Source organism: Amblyomma mixtum, chromosome 2 (genome assembly GCF_055824585.1).
Source record: "Amblyomma mixtum isolate Tamu chromosome 2, ASM5582458v1, whole genome shotgun sequence".
Lineage (NCBI taxonomy): Eukaryota > Metazoa > Arthropoda > Arachnida > Ixodida > Ixodidae > Amblyomma > Amblyomma mixtum.
Window position 1 is genome coordinate 139008802 of NC_143013.1, and position 22720 is coordinate 139031521.

General features: G+C 50.0%; 1 protein-coding gene across 1 annotated transcript in view; it reads left to right on the forward strand.

Annotated features, from left to right (window-relative positions):
• The first annotated feature begins 4709 nt into the window (after positions 1–4709).
• Positions 4710–22720, forward strand: part of LOC149361081 (uncharacterized) — a 41675-nt gene continuing 23664 nt past the window's right edge. Inside the window, exons 1-2 of the mRNA XM_089567990.1 lie at positions 4710–4798; positions 19337–19412. Coding sequence (XP_089424116.1) covers positions 4710–4798; positions 19337–19412 — 165 coding nt within the window. The remainder of the gene's footprint in view (positions 4799–19336; positions 19413–22720) is intronic.

The window sequence follows — 22720 nt, forward strand, 5'->3', positions numbered from 1 at the left end:
ATCATGTTGACAGCACAAGTCCTCCGGAGGAGGTGCGGGCTAACATACGCTGCAAGTCTCACGTAGTACTGCAAGCACGGCCTATGGGACGCCGGGGCTCATACCTGCTCGTTCTGCAAGGCCCTTTGACTCTGCCGTAGTATCTTACTTACTACGGGGCGATTATCAAACCGCAGCCCTTCCGACCACGTCGTATTTTTTGCTATCATTGCCACAAAGAAGGCCATATGCAAACCACCTGCCCTAATCCTGCTGCTGTGGTCGACATGAATGAACCATCAGTTCTTTTCGCCTTATGCAAATCGCCGGACCACGATATACGCTCTCCCGCTTGTCCAAAGAAGAAACGAGCGAAGAAGATGCACAAGCCATCTGTTAAACAGGATATTCCTACAAGTAATCGTTTTGCTGCCCTCGCATGTGATGACGACGACTTCCCTGAGCTTCCTTCAACTGACCCCGCTGGGCAGCACCCGTCTTCTCAGCACCCGTCTTCTCGGCAGCGTTCATACGCACAAGCGGCTCGCCTTCGTGGATCAAATGATACACCAACACGACCAGTGCATCCCTCACAAGTGGATTCCACAGATGAAGACGCAGCTTTAGAAAATGCTATCGTGGAGGCTCGCCGTCGACTAGACGAACTCACCCAGCGCCGGGAACAGCGTCGTTGTCACTCCTCTAGAAGAACATTAATCACTCGGGAGCAATCTTCACAGGAATCACCCCCAATAACCACTGGACCACAGTCATGTGCCGACCACCCGTCAACCGTGACTACCCCGACAGTGGATAAAATATTGGCGCTCATGAAGCAGTTGACCTCCCTCATCATAGAAGCTCTTCGGCCTCGCCATGGATAGTGCATCATCTATGGTGGTGCAGTGGAACTGTCGAGGCTTTGCTAATAAGGCCACTGAGGTGAATATCCGCCTTCGTGACGGAAAGTTGAAGGCATGGGCGTTCCTGTTGCAAGAGCATAATTCACTACCACGCCTTTCGGGATTCTGCGCATACAATTCACCCTCGATCCCTGATCGCCGTTGCATCGCCTCCTCCCTCACCCCAGGTAAATCTGCAATTTATATTCACAGCTCCATTCCCCATACTCCGCTAGACCTTTCACGGTGGTGCAAGACACGTCAAGAGGTCGTCGCCCTTCTTGTTAAACCAGCACGCACCCCTCTTATTCTAGTTTCTTTTTATGGCCGTCCTAGCTCCGCATCTCCCAATCTTGGATGGGTACGTTTCCTTCGTTGTACCAACCCGGGTATCCCTATTCTAGTTGGTGGAGACTTCAACGGCGCACACACTTCGTGGGGTTACCCAGCAGATTCCTCAAGGGGTGCGCACATCCAAGGCAGCTTTTCAGATAATTCCTTTCAACTTTTAAACCACCCGAATACTTCTACCCGCCCAAGAGGTGGCCCGTATTCACCTGATTTGACTTGGTGGTTAGGGCCCGGTAACCCTCGTTGGGATGTTGAATCAGATTCTTGGGGTAGTGATCATTGCCCTATTTTTATCTCCCTCACTCCTTCGCGTCTACGGAAAGTACGCCGCAGCGTACGCATAACATCATGGGACTCTGTACGCGCTGACAATCGTTTATCGACATTCAACCCGTCTTCAGCAGTGTCTACCCTCTCTGATGTTCTTGCAACTCATACTATTACCAGTACTGTAAATGAAGGCGACCCAAACCCGGACATACATCTCCTGAATCTGTGGGCTCTTCGTCGCCAGGCCGATCATTATGCTTCTCGCTACCCTGAAGACCCCTTGGCTCTTCCCTCTCTTCACCGCGCTTCCGCCCGAGCGCGGCGTTATGCAAAGCAGCTAAGCAGGAAACGCTGGGCTGCATGGTGTGCCCGCCTGTCCTCTACGCAGGGCAATCGACATCTTTGGAGAGTGTTTCACGCCATGGAGCGCCCTTCTCAGGTTGCAGATTACACTGAAAGCATTCGCCTCGCGCTGAATGTGGACGAAGATTCATTTGCACAACAAGCGGCCCGTCAGTTTTTTCCGCACCATGACTGCACCCCTACATCTCCTCCAGTCTTATCGGTTACAGAGCCTTCCGATGAGGTTACTTCTGATCTAACTATGGCAGAATTGCTAGCCTCCATTGAACGCCTCAAGACTACCACTTCTCCCGGGCACGACGGCATACCTAACTCTTTATTCCGTAACTTGGATGGGTCTGCTTTGCAAACCCTACTGGATACTTTCAACCAAGTGTGGCGTTCTGGTGTCATCCCTGGAGAGTGGAAGCATTCTATTGTGGTCCCAATACCCAAGTCAGGTCAGCCTCCAGTATCTCTTTCGGCCCTTCGTCCAATTTCTCTCACGCCTACCATCTGCAAGCTTTACGAAAGCATTCTCGCTGCACGCTTGTCGTGGTGGCTAGAATCACACGATTGTTACCCAGATTCCCAAATAGGTTTCCGTCCCCAGATTGGAACGGAGGATGGTCTTGCTACTTTGGCTACTGACGTGCTTCACCACTCTCCGCAGAGTCACCTCGTTCGAACGGTGATCGCGACAGACATAACAAAGGCATATGATAACATCCTTCACTCTGCCATTCTTGCCTCCCTTCAAACTCTTGGTCTCCCTCACCGGTTTCTCCTATCCATTCACGCCTTTTTAACAAATCGAACCTTCAGTGTACGGGTCCATGGAAAGCCCTTTGGTAACTTCACTTCCAATAGAGGAGTGCCCCAGGGCTCCGTTCTCGCCCCCACATTATTCAATGTGGCTTTTATTCCTCTTGTTAGAGCCCTAGAAACCATCCCTTCTATCCGTGTGCTTGCGTACGCCGATGACATAACCTTGTGGTGCTGTCACCCAGATGCGTCTATCCATCAGTCGGCCCTCCAACATGCGCTAGATGTCTTGACATCTCGCCTCCCACCTCTGGGTCTAACCCTCTCGCCTACTAAGTCATGTTTCATTCGCATTGGAAACAAAGCCGGCTTACGGAAAGCCGTCCCGTTAAACTTTACAGTAGATAGTTCTCCGATTCCTCAGGTAGAAACTGTTCGTATTCTTGGCCTCCTCCTTCATACCTCTGGGACTGGCACCCCTTGGCTGACAGCCACACGTAAATCAGCTCACGCTACTATAGGTCTGATTCGTCGCATAGCTATGCGATCTGGTGGCGCACGTGCTCATACGGCCCGCCAGCTTGTGCGCTCTATCCTTCAGCCACGGATAATATATCAGGCACAATTTCAACGTCTCACCCGCAGACAGTGGGACTCCCTTGAAGCTATCAATCGTGAGGCTATGCGCGCAATAACATTTTTGCCTCGTTTGACACCCATACCCGTGCTTCAGGAGTTCGCCCAAATTAATACTCTCAGTGAACTCATCGACCAGCGGGTGGCAAACAGAGCTCGCAAACAGTCTCTACAACTTCATCGTTTAAAGACGCTCCCTCCGTGGTCGTATTGTCAGCTCACAGACAATCGCCCCACTATTTCCCCGTCGGTATCAGCCGCGCATCTGCCTGAAGGGTGCATATTGTACACCGATGCATCACATACTGCAGAGCGGGGAGTTACTGCTGTATATAGTCCCTCCCATCCGCATCTCAACTCTCGTGCGACGTACACCGCAGATACATGTACCCCACTGGCATTGGAACTTCAAGCCATTTACAATGCCATTGCTTCCCTTCCGCTCGTTCCCACATTCAATGCAGTTCATATTTATACAGACTCCCTCGCCGCCCTTAAACAGCTCAAGGCTGTTCGACGCACATTCCAGATTACACAATCAATTCACCTACTCTGCGCAAAATACCCATGTCCTGTACGCATACACTGGATTCGCGGTCATGCTCACGATCCACATAACATTCAAGCAGATGCTATGACTCACATTGACACATCAGACGACCCGCCACCTTCCCCTCTTCCCCCAGATCCGTTCCTGTCCCATGTCTCCGATTCACAAGCTCTGCGCCAGCGAACACGCGCTCTAATTCCTCCGTGTTCGCACCCTCTCCCCCGTAGTCTAACTCGGCAGGAGGAGGTATCAGTGCGCCGGATTCGGGCAGGGGCGGCCCCGACCCCATCTGTCCGTTATCGGTGGGGTGATAAATATCTGCCAGCAACTGACAGGTGCCCTCACTGCGGCGCTGCACCGGACATTTGTGATGTGCGGCACCTGTTGTGGACTTGCCCAGCGACGGCCCCTATTAGAAAACGGCTCCTCAGGGAGGTCGGCCTGTGGTGGAACCGCGACGGGGACTATGTGAAGTGGACTATGGACAATCACTTCACCAGCAGCCTATGCGAGTACCTCGCCGAAACTGGTCTACACTCCTTCTTTTAACTTTCTGTAACCTACATTTCCCTCCCCCTTTTCTCAACTTATGCCTCAAGGCAGACTTCACGAATAAAAAAAAAAACTGCCCAGGGCTTAAGGGCAGTTGAATTCCCTCCACCATATAACTTTCGAAGTACCTTTTGGAAAAGTGTAATTTGAAATATGTGTTTACACCTAAGTTTATATAAGATGTGTTTGAAAAATGTTTCAGTATCGTCCGCCAAGCAGGAAGCCAAAATGAGCACCTGTGTCCTCCTACTTTCTTGCAGTTATACAGCACGCTTTCTTCCTATAGCTTGTTGAAACCCCCAAAGGATGGCAACTGCCAGGTGCAGGAGAATGAGGAATCGCGTTTGATGGGCTTGTCTAACATGGCTGAAGCGTTGAATGATGGGCCTTACGAGCCACGTATCAGCGAGCTCAATGCCAGACTTGATGACCTTGTTGAGGGCGAGAGAGTGTGAGGAACTGATTGACAACCTCTCTGAGTCATCCAATTTTAAAAACTGCATAATCTATTATGTGAGCTGGTTTCTCTACAAGATACTACTGGAATTCACCGAGTGTTCGGCGTGCAAAACGGGGCTCCTAGATTCTGAAAGAGTGGCCAGGCCCGAAGCAGCCCTAGTTTTGCAGAAAACACGAGGAGGGCTGCTACATGTAAATGTTGCCATATTTTCCCTATTAACAGCAATACAAGAGGAGTTTGGTGAACATGCTTCTGATAAGAACGTGTATGCCATTACAGTTGACTATATTCTTGACAATCACAAGCTATTGTTACGGGGAAATACTGTTTACATTTATTTACAAACGGTAGGATAATAGTACCCAGCGGCGAGCATCAGGAAGCACCAACGCCAACAGGAAGCACCAACAACCTCTTCTTCTTCGTGCGACCCTTTCACGCGAGAGGCCACTTCGACTTCCACTTCCTCTTCGTCGTAGCATGACCCCCGGCGGCATGAGCGCCGTCCCGGCGTTAGGCCAGTGATAGAGGAGCGGCGGGGTAGGGCTTGAGGCGCATAACGTGAACAATGTCGGTGGGTGGTGTACATGAAGAGGAGGCAGGTGTATGAGGAGCAACTTCATACGTGACATCGGTGACCTGACGCACAACACGATAAGGACCATGGTAGGGAGACAAAAGTTTTTCAGAGAGACCGACGCGACGGGAAGGGGACCACAGAAGAACGAGCGACCCCGGTTCGTAGGTGACATGACGATGGCGATTATCGTACAATGACTTCTGCGCTTGTTGGGACGCTTGGAGCCGAGTTCGGGCGATTTGGCGAGCGTCTTCAGCTTGAGCAATGGCGTCCCGGGCGAAGGCGGTGACGGGACGGTCAGCGGATGGCACGAGTGTGTCCAATGGCAGGACGGCGTGTCTGCCGTATAAGAGATAGAACGGAGAGTAACCAGTTGTGTCATGCCTGGAGGTGTTGTAAGCGAACGTCACATAGGGCAAGGCGAGATCCTAGTCTTTGTGGTCGGGGGAGACGTACATAGACAACATGTCTGTTAATGTTCGATTCAAACGCTCGGTTAGCCAGTTTGTCTGTGGGTGGTATGCTGTGGCAATCTTATGCTTGGTAGAACACGAACGCAGGATGTCGTCGACAACTCTGGACAGGAAATAGCTTTCGCGGTCTGTGAGTAATTGACGAATAAGACTAGAATAAGAATAAGACGAATAGAATAAGACTGTGCAAAAGAAAGTCAGCGACATCGGTCGCGCAGCTCGTAGGCAGCGCACGGGTGATCGCATACCGAGTGGCATAGTCCGTGGCTACTGCGATCCACCTATTTCCGGAATCCGAGGTCGGGAATGGTCCGAGGAGATCGAGCCCTACACGGTGGAACGGCTCCACAGGCACGTCTATAGGATGCAGAAGACCAGGAGGTGGTGCCGAAGGCTGCTTTCTGCGCTGACAAAGGTCGCAATTGGTGACGTAATGCCGGACTGTACGGTATAATCCAGGCCAAAAGAAACGGCGCCGTATGCGGTCGTAAGTTCGTGCCACACCAAGGTGGCCAGCTGCAGGCAGGTCATGGAGTTCTGCAATTATAGAAGACCGCAGCTGCTGGGGAATGACTAGTAGGAGTGAGGGCCCGTCAGGACGGAAGTTGCGGCGATAGAGAATGTCATTTTTAGTAACGAAGAGCTGCAGGGAGCGCTTCAAGCTTCCAGAGCTGAGGCCCTCGATGATGGTTTGCAAATATGGGTCTTTGCGCTGCTCTTCGGCGATGTTGTGTAGATCAGAAATGCCAAACAGGGAAGGGATATCGTCAGTGTCACTGAGAGCAGCTGGCTCGACAGGGTACCGAGACAGGCAATCAGCGTCTTGATGGAGACGTCCAGACTTGTACACGACAGTGTACGAATATTCCTGAAGGCGTAGCGCCCAGCGGCCAAGACGCCCAGAAGGGTCTTTCAGCGAGGACAGCCAGCATAGGGCGTGGTGGTCCGTGACAACAGAAAAAACACGCCCGAACAAGTATGGCCGGAATTTAGCTACAGCCCAAACCAGAGCGAGGCACTCACGTTCCGTAATGGAGTAATTTCGCTCGGCAGGTGAAAGCAGGCGGCTAGCATACGCAACCACGTGGTGTGGGCCCCGGGAGCGTTGAGCCAGCACGGCTCCAATCCCGTAGCCACAGGCGTCCGTGCGGAGTTCAGTAGGGGCCGCGGGATCAAAATGTGCCAGAATCGGGGATGATGTCAGCAGGCGGAGAAGCGTGGAAAATGCATTTTGTTGATCAGAGCCCCAGGTAAAGTCTGTGTCCGTCTTCAGGAGGTCAGTCAGGGGACGAGCGATAAGGGCAAAATCTTGAATAAAACGGCAAAAGTAGGAGCACAGCCCAAGAAAACTGCGCACGTCTTTCTGAGAATTTGGGCGAGGGAACTGTTGCACCGCTGCAATTTTAGCTGGATCAGGACGTACACCAGAGGCATCGACGAGATGTCCCAGAATGGTGAGTTGCCGGCGGCCGAATTGGCATTTGGACGAGTTGAGCTGGAGCCCAGCCGTACGAAAGACAGTCAGGATACTCCTGAGACGTTCAAGGTGCGAGGCAAATGTGGGCGAGAAGACAACAACATCGTCAAGGTAGCACAGACACGTAGTCCACTTAAATCCGCGAAGGAGTGAGTCCATCATCCGTTCGAAAGTAGCTGGTGCATTACAAAGTCCGAACGGCATCACTTTGAACTGGTATAAACCGTCAGGTGTGACGAAAGCTGTCTTTTCGCGGTCTTGCTCGTCAACGGCAATTTGCCAATAACCGGAACGAAGGTCAATGGAAGAAAAGTATTGAGATCCGTGGAGACAGTCGAGAGCGTCATCGATCCTAGGGAGTGGGTAGACGTCTCTTCTTGTGATGCGGTTCAGGTTGCGGTAGTCGACGCAGAAACGCCAACTGCCGTCTTTCTTTTTAACAAGGACGACTGGAGAGGCCCAAGGACTGGACGACGGTTCGATTATGTCCTTAGCGAGCATCTTTTCGACTTCCTGTTGTATCACTTGGCGTTCGGAGCTGGACACCCTATAAGGCCGGCGGTGCAGAGGAGTGGCGTCACCAGTGTTGATACGATGCTTCACAATAGTCGTACGAGCTAAAGGGCGGTCATTGAAGTCAAATATGTCCTGAAAAGATGCCAGAAGATGGGTAAGCGCCTCGGCTTGGTCGGCAAAGATATCTGAAGCGATCATATTGGCAAAGTGGTCAGGTCTCGAAAGAGCTGTGACATGATCGTCCGGAGAGGACGGTACACAATTTGTGACTACAGAAATCACGTATTCACCGGTAGGGGACAGCGTGGCGAGGCACATGTCTTGAGGAAGCGTCTGGACGTGCGTACTGAAGTTGAGAACAGGTAACCACGCGCTGTTTGCCGAGACTGCGACAACCGTATGGGCAAGGGCAACATTCTTTGTGACGGGCAAATCAAGGACAGGGGTGATGATATACTGGCCGTTAGGAAGAGGTGGAACAGATTTAAACAATACGTAAGTTGCGGCTTCCGGTGGTAAGCGGGTGAACTCGGCAGTACAGAGACGGTGCACAACTGGGGCAGGTGGTTCTGAGAGGTACGGTAGGTCCAACTCAACAACACTTGTAGCACAGTCAATAAGGGCTGCGTGCTCACTAAGGAAATCAAGGCCGAGTATGACGTCATGAGGGCACTGATTCAGAACGGTAAAGAGCACAGTGGTTTGGCGGTCAGAAATCGTCACACGAGCAGCACACAGGCCGAGGACTGGGGACGTTGTGCCATCGGCAACTCGAACAACAGCTGTAGGAGCAGGCGTCAGTACTTTGCGGAGGCGGCGTCGTAGGTCGGAACTCATCACAGAAATGTGGGCGCCCGTGTCAATCAGAGCAGAGACGGCAACGCCATCGACTTGTATGGTCAGTAAATTGCGCGGGGCACGAAGAATTAAACCAGGATTTTGGAGCCGGGTCGTATCTGCAGCATCACCTCTGGACGCTGCGGAAATTAGTTTTCCGCCTGTGATCGTCCGTAGGGGCCGGGAGAGGAAGCGCGCGGTCGTTGCGGCGAACGGGACTGGCGGCGCTGTGGAGATGGTGAGCGGCTGAAGCGGAGCGGCGGGACGTCGGTGGTGGGTCTTGACGTGTCCAAGGGTCGCGAGAAAAAGCTTGAGTCTGCAGCGTCGGGGCTATAAGGTGGCGTCGAGTAACGGTTCCGCTGGGAGGAGTACCATCGACTACGGCAATGACGGGCGATGTGGCCGACACGGGAACAGTTGAAACAGATAGGCCTGTCGTCGGGCGTACGCCACTCGGAGGGGTTGCGCGGCCGAGTAGCGGCGTAAACAGGCCGGACAGGGTATAGAGGAGGGACTTCGGGCACTTGGGAGGGATGAAGAGCGGCGACAGAGGACAAACCCAAGTTAGCAAGTTCCTGGCGGACGACGGCTTGAATAAGAGGAAGGGGCAGGGGCTGGTTGGCTGCAGGTGTTGCTAAGGAGGCCGGAGCAATGGCTTCAAGCTCACGGCGTACGATACGGGTCACGTTCTCTGGTGAGGTCGGCTGGTTCCGTGGACAAAGATCTTGGCAGGACGAAGACGCAGCCGTGTTGGGCAGGCGTGCGATATGCTCGGTACAAGCGGTAGGATAATAGTACCTAGCGGCGAGCATCAGGAAGCACCAACGCCAACAGGAAGCACCAACAACATCTTCTTCGTGCGACCCTTTCACGCGGGAGGCCACTTCGACTTCCACTTCCTCTTCGTCGTAGCAATATCATTTCCGTGCAGTGCGCACAAAGTAGACATAATGGCACAAGTTGTGAATTATTACGTAGCATTGAAAATGCATACGTATTGCAAGCAGCTGAAGAAGGATGAGTAAAACAAGACACAAAAGCTGCGGAAGCTCTCGAACTAGTTTAAGCATAATTATCATTTTACAGAATTTTGAAACATTCTTTTTGCATTGTCGCTGAGTAAAATGATGCCTGCAAGTCCTGTTTCTTATCCGCACTGTGTAATGAATAGGTGCCTTTTGTTTACGTGTGTGTTGTGAATTAATAAACATAATCTTTGTATGCCTACAAAATTCCTTCCCTCTTTCTAGCCCAAGCGCATCAAACTGCTACCTCTAGAGAATTCGTGTGACTCGGGGGAAAAAGCGGATACGCGCGCTCCTTGCCAGTTAATTGATGGCTGTCAGTATTACATCCAACACATTACTACTTTCACAATGAACAACAATCATCATAACTTGTCATACAGTTTTTAAAACTTGGAAGAGTTCGATAAAAACTATCGCAAAAGAAATGTAGCAGTGCAAAACAGGAGCTTTGGATGAGTTCGCAAGAATTGGTGGTAAAACGAGAGCCCTTGAGAGTATTGAAAAACTCAAGATGACTCTGCAGCTGAAGAGGTTTGATCCGCAAGAACAGTGTTTGGTAGGCGTTCATTGCTTGAGGAAAAGCTCATATCGCGCGAAAAATCACGGCAGTTTCAGATACCAGCGCGGTCCGTAAAATATTGTTATGGCATATTCTGCCCCCTTTTTTACTTCCAATTTCACCTGAAGATGCTGTCAAAAATAAAATAATTTCGTTCTGTGCACGCGAAACAGTCACGACGACGTTAGTACTGCTGACAGCATGCATCGTAGCATGCACCTTGAGGCGCGAATTCCATCTTTATTAGCCAGATTTCGCCTTTTAACAGTCCAAACCTTTTTAAATTTGTGCGACTCTCCTCTCCACACATCCAATGTAATATTTCTTAGTCAGCCCGCAGTCTTTTTAAATGCCACCTGGTCTCGTTTGCATACTCCGCAGATATGTTTCGTGCAGTCTCTCCTCGATCCCTTAAACATTAAGCTCACAGATATCCATCCTCTGCATAACATCTCACCTTCAGTCGAGATTTCATTTGATAACATTTTCCCATCGAATGCCAAGCTCCAGCCCTTTCCTCTCCTTCTCGGTTTGTTACAGGACCACCTAAGATCCTTTCCTTTTCATATTCTCATTGCTACCGATGCCTCGCAGGATCGTGAAAAGGCAGGTGTGGGCATTTTTTCTCCTGCATTGGGATGGTCCTTTTCTCTCCGTCTCCCTGACTTCACTCCAATTTATCTGGCCGAATTATTAGCTGTCATTCTAGCTTTACGTAAATTAGATCCTGCCGTTTCCAAAGTCATGGTTATGACGGACTCTCTATCTATTTGCTTTTCATTATCATCACCCTCTGAGTCTCGGGCATTACGCCTCTTTAAGCAGCTGATCCCGCTTCATCTAAATTCAGTGAGGTTGCTTTGGGTACCGGGTCACGTGGGCATTCAGTTAAATGAGGTTGCTGATTCATTAGCAAGGGCCTCTCTCTGTGGCCCAATAATTGCGGTCCTGCCAACCTGCGCATATACAGCTGCGGTGAGGTTTCGCAGTTACACAATATTTCAGGAATTTTCAGCCTCGGCGCTTACTTCATCCCCCGAATACAAGCATCTTCTGCACCCTTGGAGCAGCAAAGACTGGAGTTCGCGCAGACTGGAGGTCTCTTTCACGCGTTTGCGATGCCGAGTTCCTCTGCTAAATTTCTACCTTCACAGATCTGGTCTGGCGGTTTCTCCACTGTGCCCATTTTGTTCCGAGCCTGAGACAGTGGATCACTTCCTGCTGTTCTGCCGCCGATTCTCTTCTTTGAGGAGGCGCCTATTAGAAATTCCGTTTCATCAGCTGGGTCTGCCTGTGTCCACTGAGGTTGTTCTTTCCTTTGGCGCTACTTCGCTTGGACGAAGCAACAGGAGTGCGCGCTGTGCAGTTCAAAAATTTCTTTTAGAAACACAGCGACTCCCATGCTAATTTTTATTTTTACTTTTTATTTATTTATTTATTTGTTTCCCCCCTTTTTGTTTTCATTTTTCTGATTATCAAACTTTTAATTTATTATTATTATTATTTTTTTTTTATTTTTTCTGCCTCTCTTTCAGTCAATACAAAATTGAACCATTCCAGATGTTGTATTGAAATCTGCACATTATGCCGTCCTCCCTTCTTCGATCTCCCAGCTAACAGGACCCCTTTCGTTGCGTCGTCCAATCTGTCAGCCTATACCCTATTAATTCTCCTTTTCCTCTAAAGCTCCTAATCATTCCAACAGTTCACCGCCTGTGTCTTGGCCACTCCCCCGTAGTGGGTATGTGCCATTCTACTCGAGGCCAACCAACCAACCATCGTAGCATGTACTGCGAGATGGATGCATGAATGGATGGATAGGAGCGCCCCCTTTGAAACGGGGTGGTGGCAATTGCCACCATGCTCAGCTTTTCTTTCTTTATTTTTTTTTGTTTACTGTGTTGGCAATTGTCATTAAGATTCGCCAGCATCTTTACCTACGGTTTCCTACAATTCTAACCTCATGTCACATCTCTGCTTTTCAGCCACCAATCCTCCAATCGCTTTTAAGGCGGAAGCCTTTAATGCCTCATCGTTGTAAGCAGGAGCTGTCGACAAGAAATGTCACGCTTTTCAGTTGGTCGAAACGGTCGTAACGTCACAGTGCGCGAATTTCAAACGGGGCCAATTGTACTTTGGCTACTAACCATGCAACCAATTAAAGGGATCGTATAGTGATGCTCCAAGTAAGTTTGAGTTTAGTTAATTGCTTACTTAACCAATTAGTCCAATTTACCTTTCTAGTCAGGCCAGATAAATAAATAAAACCGAGTAAGAAATTGGCCGAGCTTGGGAAACGAACCCCGGTCTCCGGTGGTGGTGGAAAACATTTATGTACAGGTATAATACAGGAGGTTATGCATGAGCTGACCCAGAGGGGGCCAGCGCTTACAAATACTAGGTGGAGTTCCCTAGTTCGGGACCCCAGTGGCATCGGCCGCCGCCCAGGCTCGCGCGACCAAGGCCCGTTGGGCCTGCAGGTGAGAGCAGCCGATCAGGGTCGCCTCCCAGTCCTCCCGGGTTGGGTTGGGGTGAGGGGGGGATAGCAGGGTTGGAGAGGCAGGCCCACACCATGTGGTAGATGTCCGAAGACTTCTCCGCACAGTGCGGACAGCTGCCCGAGAAAGAGGGGTCGAAGTGTTTCAGAGCTGCCGGGCACAGCAAAGTATTAGTATACAGGCGGAGCAGAAGCCGCTCCTCCGCCTTTGACAGACCTTTACACGGGCGGGGATAAAGACTATGGCCAGATTGATAGAGTAAAACGATGTCTTTGAAGGTGTAAGCTGGAATAAATTCGAGTTCCTGATCGTCAGGGTCGGAGGGGAATGTCCGGTGAGAGAGCGCGCGGGCGGCGGCGTCAGCTGCCTCATTTCCCTCAAGGCCCATGTGAGCGGGAGCCCAAACGATACGCCGGTGCGCGGGGTCACCGGTGTAGACGCTGTTCTGAAGAATGCGGTAGGCTAGATACGGTACCCAGCCCTGCTCGACGTTCCGACATGCCCCTCGCGAGTCGGAAATAATTGTTTTTGAATTGGAATCAGATGCAGCCAACGCAATGGCGACCTCCTCCGCGTGTGTTATGTCACGGGCTCGGAAAGTAAGGCCGTTCACTGTTTTGGATTGGTGGACGACTGCGGCGTGTACCATCTCCCATGGTGGGGGCCTGAGGCATCCACGTAGAATAAGCCGGGTTTCGATCCATAGTGGCGGGCCAGGGCTTCCGCCCGCGCCAGGCGCCGGCCATTATGGTCCTAACGATTCATGTTCGCGGGAAGAGGGCGCACGTGGAGGGCGCATCTCCACTGGGATGGAATACGTACGCGCTCTTCCATGAGAGTGGTGTGTTGGATGTGTAGTCGGGCAAGGAGGCGGCGACCCGACGATGTCTTCGAGAGACGTGTGTATTGGTTAGTCAAGTGGGCTTCCCGGAGCTCCCGAAATGTGTTCACCATGCCTAGCCCCAGGAGGCGCTTGTTGGAGTTGGTCACGGGGAGGCCTAGAGCCCGCTTAATAATTTTGCGGAGGATGACTTCGAGTGCATCCTCGTCTTGCTTCCGCAGGTGAAGGTATGGAGTCGAATATAGAATTCGACTGGTTACAAATGCATGCGCCAGCCGCAAGGCGTCCTTACATCGTAACCCCCCGCGCTTGTTAGAAATCCGGCGGACCAAGCGGCCCACCTGGTTCCCCACCTGACGGAGTTTGGCCAATGTTGTTTCTGACCGTCTGTCTTGACGTATAAAGAGCCCCAGTACCCGGACTTCGATATTTTCAGGGAGCGGACCTGTCTCGAGAGACAATGAAATTTTGGCTGTGCACTTTGGTAAGGGGCGTATGTGCACAAATTCAGACTTTTGGGTGGAGCATTGGAGGCCGCAGCGGCGAGCATAACGGTCCACTATGGTCGCCGCCTCCTGCAGGTTAGCCTCAATGTCTGCAAGGGAACCCTGCGTGGCCCACAGGGTGATGTCATCAGCATACAGCGCATGCTGCACACCGGCGACAGCGCCCAGCTGGGCTGGTAGGCGCATCATAGCCAAATTGAATAAGAGGGCAGAGAGCACCGCGCCCTGGGGTGTACCGCTGGTTCCTAAATGAAAAGGGCCATGTTCTTTATCCTGGATCCGAATGTAAGATTGTCTGTCGGTTAAAAATTGCCGAATGTATTGAAAGGCATTTCTGCCACAGTTAGTTTGAGAGAGGTGGGTGAGAATGATCTCGTGGGTAACGTTGTCGAATGCACCCTTCAAATCCAAGGCGAGTACGACCTTGTCATTGTGAGGGCATTCCACGGGGTCGAGGACAGCCCGATTGAGTTGTAGCAGGACATCTTGTGCAGATCTTTGTGGGCGAAACCCGAACATGGTGTCTGCGAATAGGTGTTTGGATTCCATGAACTCGGACAACCTGTCACGTACCATCGTCTCCATGAGTTTGCCCACACAGGAAGCTGGCAAGGCCATCAACACGGACAACCTCCGCCCCCTCACTGCGGCACCAATACCTTCAATTACGTTAAACAATTTCTCACGGACAGGCTATCCTACATCAAAATACAGGACGAAGAGCACGGACCTTTCCTGCTCGGCACGAGGGGGACTCCACAAGGCGCGGTGCTGTCCCCTCTGCTATTGAACATTGCCATGATGCGCCTACCCGCCCTACTGGGTGCGGTCGAAGGGGTCCAGCACGCGCTGTACGCCAACGACATCACCATCTGGGCTACGCAAGGGCGCCTGGGGGATATGGAGACCAGCCTGCAAACGGCCGCCAGCATAGTGGACCGCTATGCTCGAGACTGTGGTCTGCAATGCTCCCCGCAGAAATCGGAATTCGTCCATTTGCGTCCCTCGCGCACATGCTCGACCCAAATCAATCTCTCGTTGCAAAGCGGTCCCATTCCCGAATCCAAGGAAATCAGAGTCCTCGGACTTTTCATACACAACCAGCGACGCTGCGACACAACATTCGCCAAGCTCCGGCAGGTGGGGGACCAGGTGGGCCGCATGGTCCGCCGGGTTTCCAACAAGCGCGGTGGGTTACGATACAAAGATGCCTTGCGGCTGGCGAACGCATTCGTCACCAGTCGAATCTTGCATTCGACTCCCTATCTCCACCTGCGGAAGCAGGAGGAGGATGCCCTCGAGGTCATCCTCCGCAAAATCATGAAACGAGCGCTGGACCTCCCAGTCTCTACCTCTACCAGCCGGTTAACACTTTTAGGGAGCTTCGGGAGGCCCACCTCAACAACCAATACACTCGTCTCACAAAGACAGGGTCGGGTCGCCGCCTTTTAGCCCGACTTCACATCCAGCACACTCAATTCACAGAGGAGAGATGCCGCCTTCCCGTACACTGGAGACGCGCCCTCCACGTGCGGCCTCTCCCCACCAATATGTCCAAAGAGGATCATAATGGCAGGCGCCTGGCGCGGGCGGAAGCCTTGGACCGCCATTTTCGGAGCAAACCAGGAGTCTTCTACGTGGACGCGTCCGGCTCGGACCCCAGGGGATGGTACACGGCCGCGGTTGTCCACGAGGGTAAAACAGTAGACGCCCTTACTTTCAAGGCCCAGTCAGCACTTCACGCAGAAGAGGTTGCCATCGCTTTGGCAGCCTCTCACACCTCCTCCAAATACATAATCACCGACTCGCGAGGGGCTTGCCGTAACGTCACGCAAGGGTGGGTTACTCCCCTAGCTTATCGCATTTACCAAAATTGCAGCCGAGACTCGGATCCCGCGCACCGATCTCTCGTTTGGGCTCCAGGTCACCAAAGCGTCCACGGAAATGAGGCAGCCGACGCCGCCGCCCGCGCGCTCTCTCTCCGGGCATTTCCCACGGGACCCGACGCCGACCAGGACACTGATTTCAATCCGATTTATACTTTTAAAGAAATATGCGAGTATTACAAATCCACGCACCAAACTCTTCCCACCCCGTGCAAAGGGCTGGGGAAGGTCAACGAGCTGGTACTCCTGCGCCTGCTCACCAACACGATGTTGTGCCCGGCAACTCTGCAACATTTCGATCCTCAATTCGACGGGCGGTGCTCACACTGTGAGGAGGTGTCTGACACTTACCACATGGTGTGGGCCTGCCAGCAGAACCCATCCCTACCCCCTATCCCAAACCCCACCCGAGAGGACTGGGAGGCGACCCTGTCCGGTTGCTGCACCCTCGAGGCCCAAAGGACCTTAACGCAGCGCGCCCGGGCTGCGGCAAACGCCAATGGGGTACCTTTCAAGGCATCCCACCTAGTGGTTGTAAGGGCGTGATCCATCAGGTCACGACCCCCAACACCTCTCCCTATGATTTAATAAATGTTTTCACCACCACCACCACCAACACCCCCATCTCTCTGACTCCCCGGTCTCCGGAGTGCGAGTCGAGCACACTACCACTCCGCTATGCCAGCTCGATGGTTTGGAATGAACAAAGGTGCGTCTAGTGAATACGGTGTCTTCGTTCACTCCCATCTTCCTCCCTTCCCGTTACGGCGAGGTTCAGGTGTGCACCGAGATATGCGAGAGAGATACATTTTCTTTCCTCAAAAAACAATTTACTGACGAGCAAGGCGTATTTGTCCGCGTTTCAGATTGGTCCAAATTGTCGTGATGTCACCACGCGCGAATGTTGACGGGTGTCCACCGAAATATGTGAGACAGTTACTGCGCAACTTTCTTTCGTCAAATACAATTTTCGACTAGTGCTACTGATATATGCGAGACAGTTAATGCGTAATTTCCTTTCCTCAAATACAATTTTCATTTTCTTCATTACGGCAACACCACCTAGACGAACTTGGTGGTGTTGATTACGGCCCCTCTTTCTTCTTTCACTCCACTTCCTCCCTTTCTGTACAGTGCGGCTCAGGTGTCCACCGAGACGACAGAGAATTACTGCGCCATTTACTTTCCTTAAAAAGCGTTGCGTTCAAAGGGCAAGGCATCGCACCGAACGGGTGGTGGCGTTCAGTGGACTCCGTGGCAGCGCTACAACACGCTGTCGCGTTCCACTCCTAAAGGCGAAGCTTAAGCGTCATTAATTGGCAGTTAATTAATGCACCAACAAAATGTGAAGTGAACAATCGTGTAGCAGAATGCAGCACTCAGGCTTTCGCCTTTCAGCACTTTAGCCGATAAAGTTCCTCGTAATTTTTCGCTGACTTCCACTGCAGATTTATTTACATTACCATTGTTATCTTTAAACCCTGGGGCCTCAGGAAGAGTGACAGTGCCTGCATCGACATCCGGATGGATATCATCACATTTGATTATGAGGTGCTCAATTGTTTCCACAGATCCACCCCACAGTGCACATGTGTCATCTTCTTCGTTAAATTTCTTTTTGTAGCTGCGCGTTCTAAGACACCCTGACCTAGCTTCAAAAAGTAGGGCACTGCCTCTTGAGTTATCATAGAAAAATTCTTTCCTGATCTGCATTTTCCAGTATCGATAAATTTCTTCACTATGTCTCTTTTCATTGACTTCATCCAATTTTTAACTTCCGCGTTTTTAACCTGTCGTTTAATGCTCTTTCTTTCTCCGTCTTCATGACCGGCATACTTACTGGTTAGTTGTCTAGTTCTTTTCCGCCACTGTGAGTCAACGCTCTTTCTATATAAATATTTAAATACCTCAGCTGCCCACCTGTTATCGTCCAATTTCCTCAGGCGTTTTTCATATAGTATTTTACTCTTAGCTTCCCGTGCTTCGAACGATGCCCGGCCCATATCCCCTTGTACTGCCTCGTTTGTGGTTTTCCCGTGGGCACCTAGTGCTAATCTTCCAACAGCTCTCTGATTTACGTCTAATCTCGACTGAACTTCTGCCCTTAAGCACGGAACCGCATTGCCGAAAGTAAGTCCCGGCACCATTATTCCTTTCTAAATACCTCTTAGTACTTCATATTGCGCCACTTCGTGGTGATGGTTGGAAGCTGGGGCGAGATTTCCACTACTGCGGAGGCACCGGTAGTACACCTGAAATATTTCTTACACACCGTGATACCAAGTATTTATTTTCGGCTCAATTCTCGGCTCTATTTAGAAGCAAGTTGGTGATTCACCTTTCCGAGTCACAATCTTATACAGTGCGTTAATCTCTACATGCGAGTTTCTGTTTGGCGGGTTTCGTTGCAGGTGGCTCTCCATACCCCAGATAGAACAATGGTGAACGCGACTGTGCTATATTGGTGGAAGTTCTGCACAAGCCCAAAGCAGCACAAACGCCAAACATTTCGAAACATTTTGACGCTCATTTAGAAGAGCTTCGGGTCCAAAACACACGTTACTTTCACTTCGCTTATATTGCACTTCTATGAGCAGGAAACAATTTACAGTACTGCAGGCGCTCTAATATTTCCTCAGTGTGGCTCCGCCACATAAAGCAGCACATAAAAATGTGTCATTTCTTATAGTGCTGGGAATAGCCTGACACAAGTTTAAAGAATACGGCAACACTTTATGACAGAAACTTCATCATGCGAATGCCAGCTGCCACTTTTTGACATGCAATCAACGGGCGCCCACATTCCGTTGTTATTACCTTCATGGAAGCTGCACTTTGTGACTGACATCGGGCAATGTTTTCGAATCCCCAGGATAATGCTTTTTGGTGACTGATAGGACATCATGACGTTTGTGAGTCCTTGTTCAGATTTTTTTTCTTATGTCATCTTTTCTTTGTGAATGGTTGGGTTTATAATATTAATGCTTTCGATCTATTATTGGGACAATAGATACGACAGATACAAAGCTCTAATCACTCCATCTTTCCCCACTCTGCTTGTGCGCCCTTAAAACAATGTGACAGTGCAATTTTGCCTGCGTGTGTGTGCGTGTGTGTGTGTGTGTGTGTGTGTGCGTGCGTGCGTGCGCGCGCGCGCGTGTGTGTGTGCGTGTGCGTGCGCGTGCGTGCGTGCGCGTGCGTGTTCGAGTGTACCTAAATTCGCGCGCAAAGAGCGACTGCCGCGCTTGCCTAACAGGGTGAACAGACTACGGCAGCGTCTCAGTGCCGCCATGAATGCTTTGCGTTTTCTGTTTCCCTTCGTTGCCAGCTTTCTACCTCTTGGCGCCGGAGTGCGGTTCCTGGAACTGAATCCAACCCTAGGCCGCTTTCAAGATGAAATAGAGGTAATGTCTAGTTACGGTTCTAGATGGTTATCTTGTTTCTTTATTTGCTTACAGAACTTTTCTTCAGGATTTTAGTAATAAAAAAGCAACGGTGGTTGTAAAAAGAAGCATGAAATAGAAGGGGCACAGTTTTTCGCCACAGGCACAGCCCAAGGTAAGCGCTTGAATGTTTTGAGCGGGTACATGCATTTTTACGGGCTCTGAATGTTACCCAACTGAAATGTGAAGTAGGATGTTGCATATCTTACATTTCAAGGCAAACGTACACTCTAAAAAAAAAGGTAGTTGAGGTTACTACATTTTAGGGTAGTAACGACTGTCACATATATGACTACCTAGGTAGTAACTGTACGTAGTAACTGCAAGGTAGTAACGTTTACTACCTCTCAGTAACTGTACGTAGTAACTGCGAGGTAGTAACATTTACTACCTCTCGAGAGAAAACACCTTAAGAAATAATCTAATGACTTTTGACAATAGAATCGTATGCATATAAGATAGTAATAGGGCAAAATAAGAGCAGAAAAAAAAACTAGAGCAAAAAAAAAGAAAAAATCTCTGCCTTCAGGCAGGATTCGAACCGCGGACCTTGGACTTTCTATGTTGAAGTTGTTTCGATCCTGTTTCTATACTTCCTATCCTACCACGCTAACCACTACGCCACGCCACCAGACGTTAACTTGTCAACTTATGTGCCGTGATATGTGCAGCCACAGTTGTTTGTTGTTCTTTTCATTGCGTGTAAATGTAGCAGCAGCATCTACATTCTCGCACGGGACAACAATGTTGTTGAGAAGGACCTTTCAGTGGCTGATGGCCAATGACATAAGGAAATCTTCTGTGTTAACGAAAAAGAGTCTCTGCTGAGTTTTTATTGTCGAAAGACATGAATACTTGACTTCGTGGTGACTTTCTAATGTGTCACAAGGAGTGCATGAACATGACATCAGAAACTCAACTCCTATTTTTGTGCATCTTGTAGTAAACCAGAAGGAAAAATGAGCACAAGTCAGGTACAATAGCTTGGGGTTGGTGAAAAGTGCAATTAAGAAATCAAACTAAAGAGTGGAACACATACGCGCTGCGTATATTGTATTGAAAACAAAAAACAGCACTGGCAATTTTGTTAGATTTGCTGCCAATTAGGAAACCCTTTTCATTATATAAAAACATGGGGCATTGAGTAGCAATGTCACCGGGAATGTTAGTATACGTACATGTGCATATTCCGATCATCCATTTCCAGATCAAGGTAGTAATGGATACTACCAGGGTTATAATGAGGTAGTACAAGTTTAGTAACTGCCAAAAAAACGTAGTAACAGCAGAAGTTACTACCTTGTTACTACTTAATTTTCTTTCCAGTAGTAACAAGGTCGTAGCAACATAGTACATAGGTAGTAGGGGTTAAAAAAAGGTTGTAACAGCAGCCGTTACTACGTTTTCACTACTTTTTTTCTAAGAGTGTATATGCGACCGGATACCGCTTTCATAAAAGTAAAAAAAAAAACATGTGTCGTTTCAACGACCATAGTAAGTTTTAAGTCGACGCCGAAATCATGGCCAATCGTTTGGTGTCGGTATGCACTACATAATCCGAGGGCTCCAAAAATAATTTATGCGGTCAGCAGTGCCGCCATGACGCAGCCTCACTGAAACGGCATTCGTGTCTAATAAATTCATTCGCGTGGTATTCTCAGAGTTGTATTTAATTTATATGCACCGTGATCAAGTCCACATCATAGGCGTTGTTGTTATTGCATTCACCAAAAATATCAGTCGGAGGCAAAGTCTGCATGCGCAAAAACATTATAGGTGCGCACATACGTGCCGAAACAAAGGTGTAGCAAATTTTAAAGAAATGAGCAGAACTTTAGATGTCAACAAGAAGGATTGTTACAGCCATCATGTGGACTGGTTAGTGCATATTTATTGTGCCTACTTTACAAATATTCCGCATGAATAGCCAAATGTCAAGGTGATCACAAAATGAACAAGGGAGGGGAAAACCTCAGGTTGCTTGAGCCAACGTTTCGACAAGGGGACTTGTCTTCGTCTGGGCAAAGAGTTCATCATTGGCAGGGATTAAATAGGGCCTTCGCTCCGAGGAGGAAGGCCCCGGGGGTGGGGAAGGAAAGTGATGTGAGAGGGGATGCGTGTCAGGAAGGGGAGGGAGGTGAATCTTGATTCGTTAAGCTGCAATAGTGGAAAAACTTATATCCCGAGGGTGTGTAATGAACAAAGGCTCTGAAGGGGCTGCGACGGGGGGTTGGCGCTGGGTGGACCTGAAAAACTCAGATAAGAGGATTAGTCAGCGTGGTACAGGAAAATGAGATCAAGGCAAACAAAATAGGCTGGCACTGGAAGGAGAAGGAAAGGGGGGACATTTCCAAGGAAGGACAAGGCAGGGGGGGGGGGGGGGGGGGGATGGCTCGAGTTCAGAGAAAGCCAAAAGGTGGGGGCAGAGGGGGTAACAGGAATGTCATGGTTTCCGAGAACTGATAGTAGGGGTTTAGGAGAAAAAAAAATCCTCTTATCTGAGTTTTTCAGGTCCTCCCAGCGCCAACCCCCCGTCGCAGCCCCTTCAAAGCCTTTGTTCATTACACACCCTCGGGATATAAGTTTTTCCACTATTGCAGCTTAACGAATCAAGGTTCACCTCCCTCCCCTTCCTGACACGCATCCCTTCTCACACCACTTTCCTTCCCCACCCCCGGGGCCTTCCTCCTCGGAGCGAAGGCCCTATTTAATCCCTGCCAATGATGAACGCTTTGCCCAGACGAAGACAAGTCCCCTTGTCGAAACGTTGGCTCAAGCAACCTGAGGTTTTCCCCTCCCTTGTTCATTTTGTGATCGCCAAGGACCATCTACCACACCCTCTCTCTACCACGGACAAATAAATGTCAAGGTATAACTTTAACGGTATAAGTCCAGAGAAGGAAGTATTCCAGAGTTGTGACATGTGTACTACACAGCTAGATATTCAAGAAAGGTAGCCATAGGGTTTATTATTTTCGGAGTAGAACATGGTATGATATGGTATGGCATAATAAGGTATGGTATGTGCTATTATATGGTAAGGTACGGCACGATATAGTACGGTATGATAAGGTATACCTTAAAATATGAAATGGTATGTGAGGTGAAGTTTTACATCCTAAAGCGGCACGTGGGCTCTCAAACTCATATACGCTTTAGTGCAGGGCTTCCTTTTAATGTAAGCCTTCTACAGTTCTGAAGAATGCGCTAATGCGCGCAGCCCATGGCAGTTTTCGCAGCTCCTCCACATTAAAATGCGGTCCCCGCTG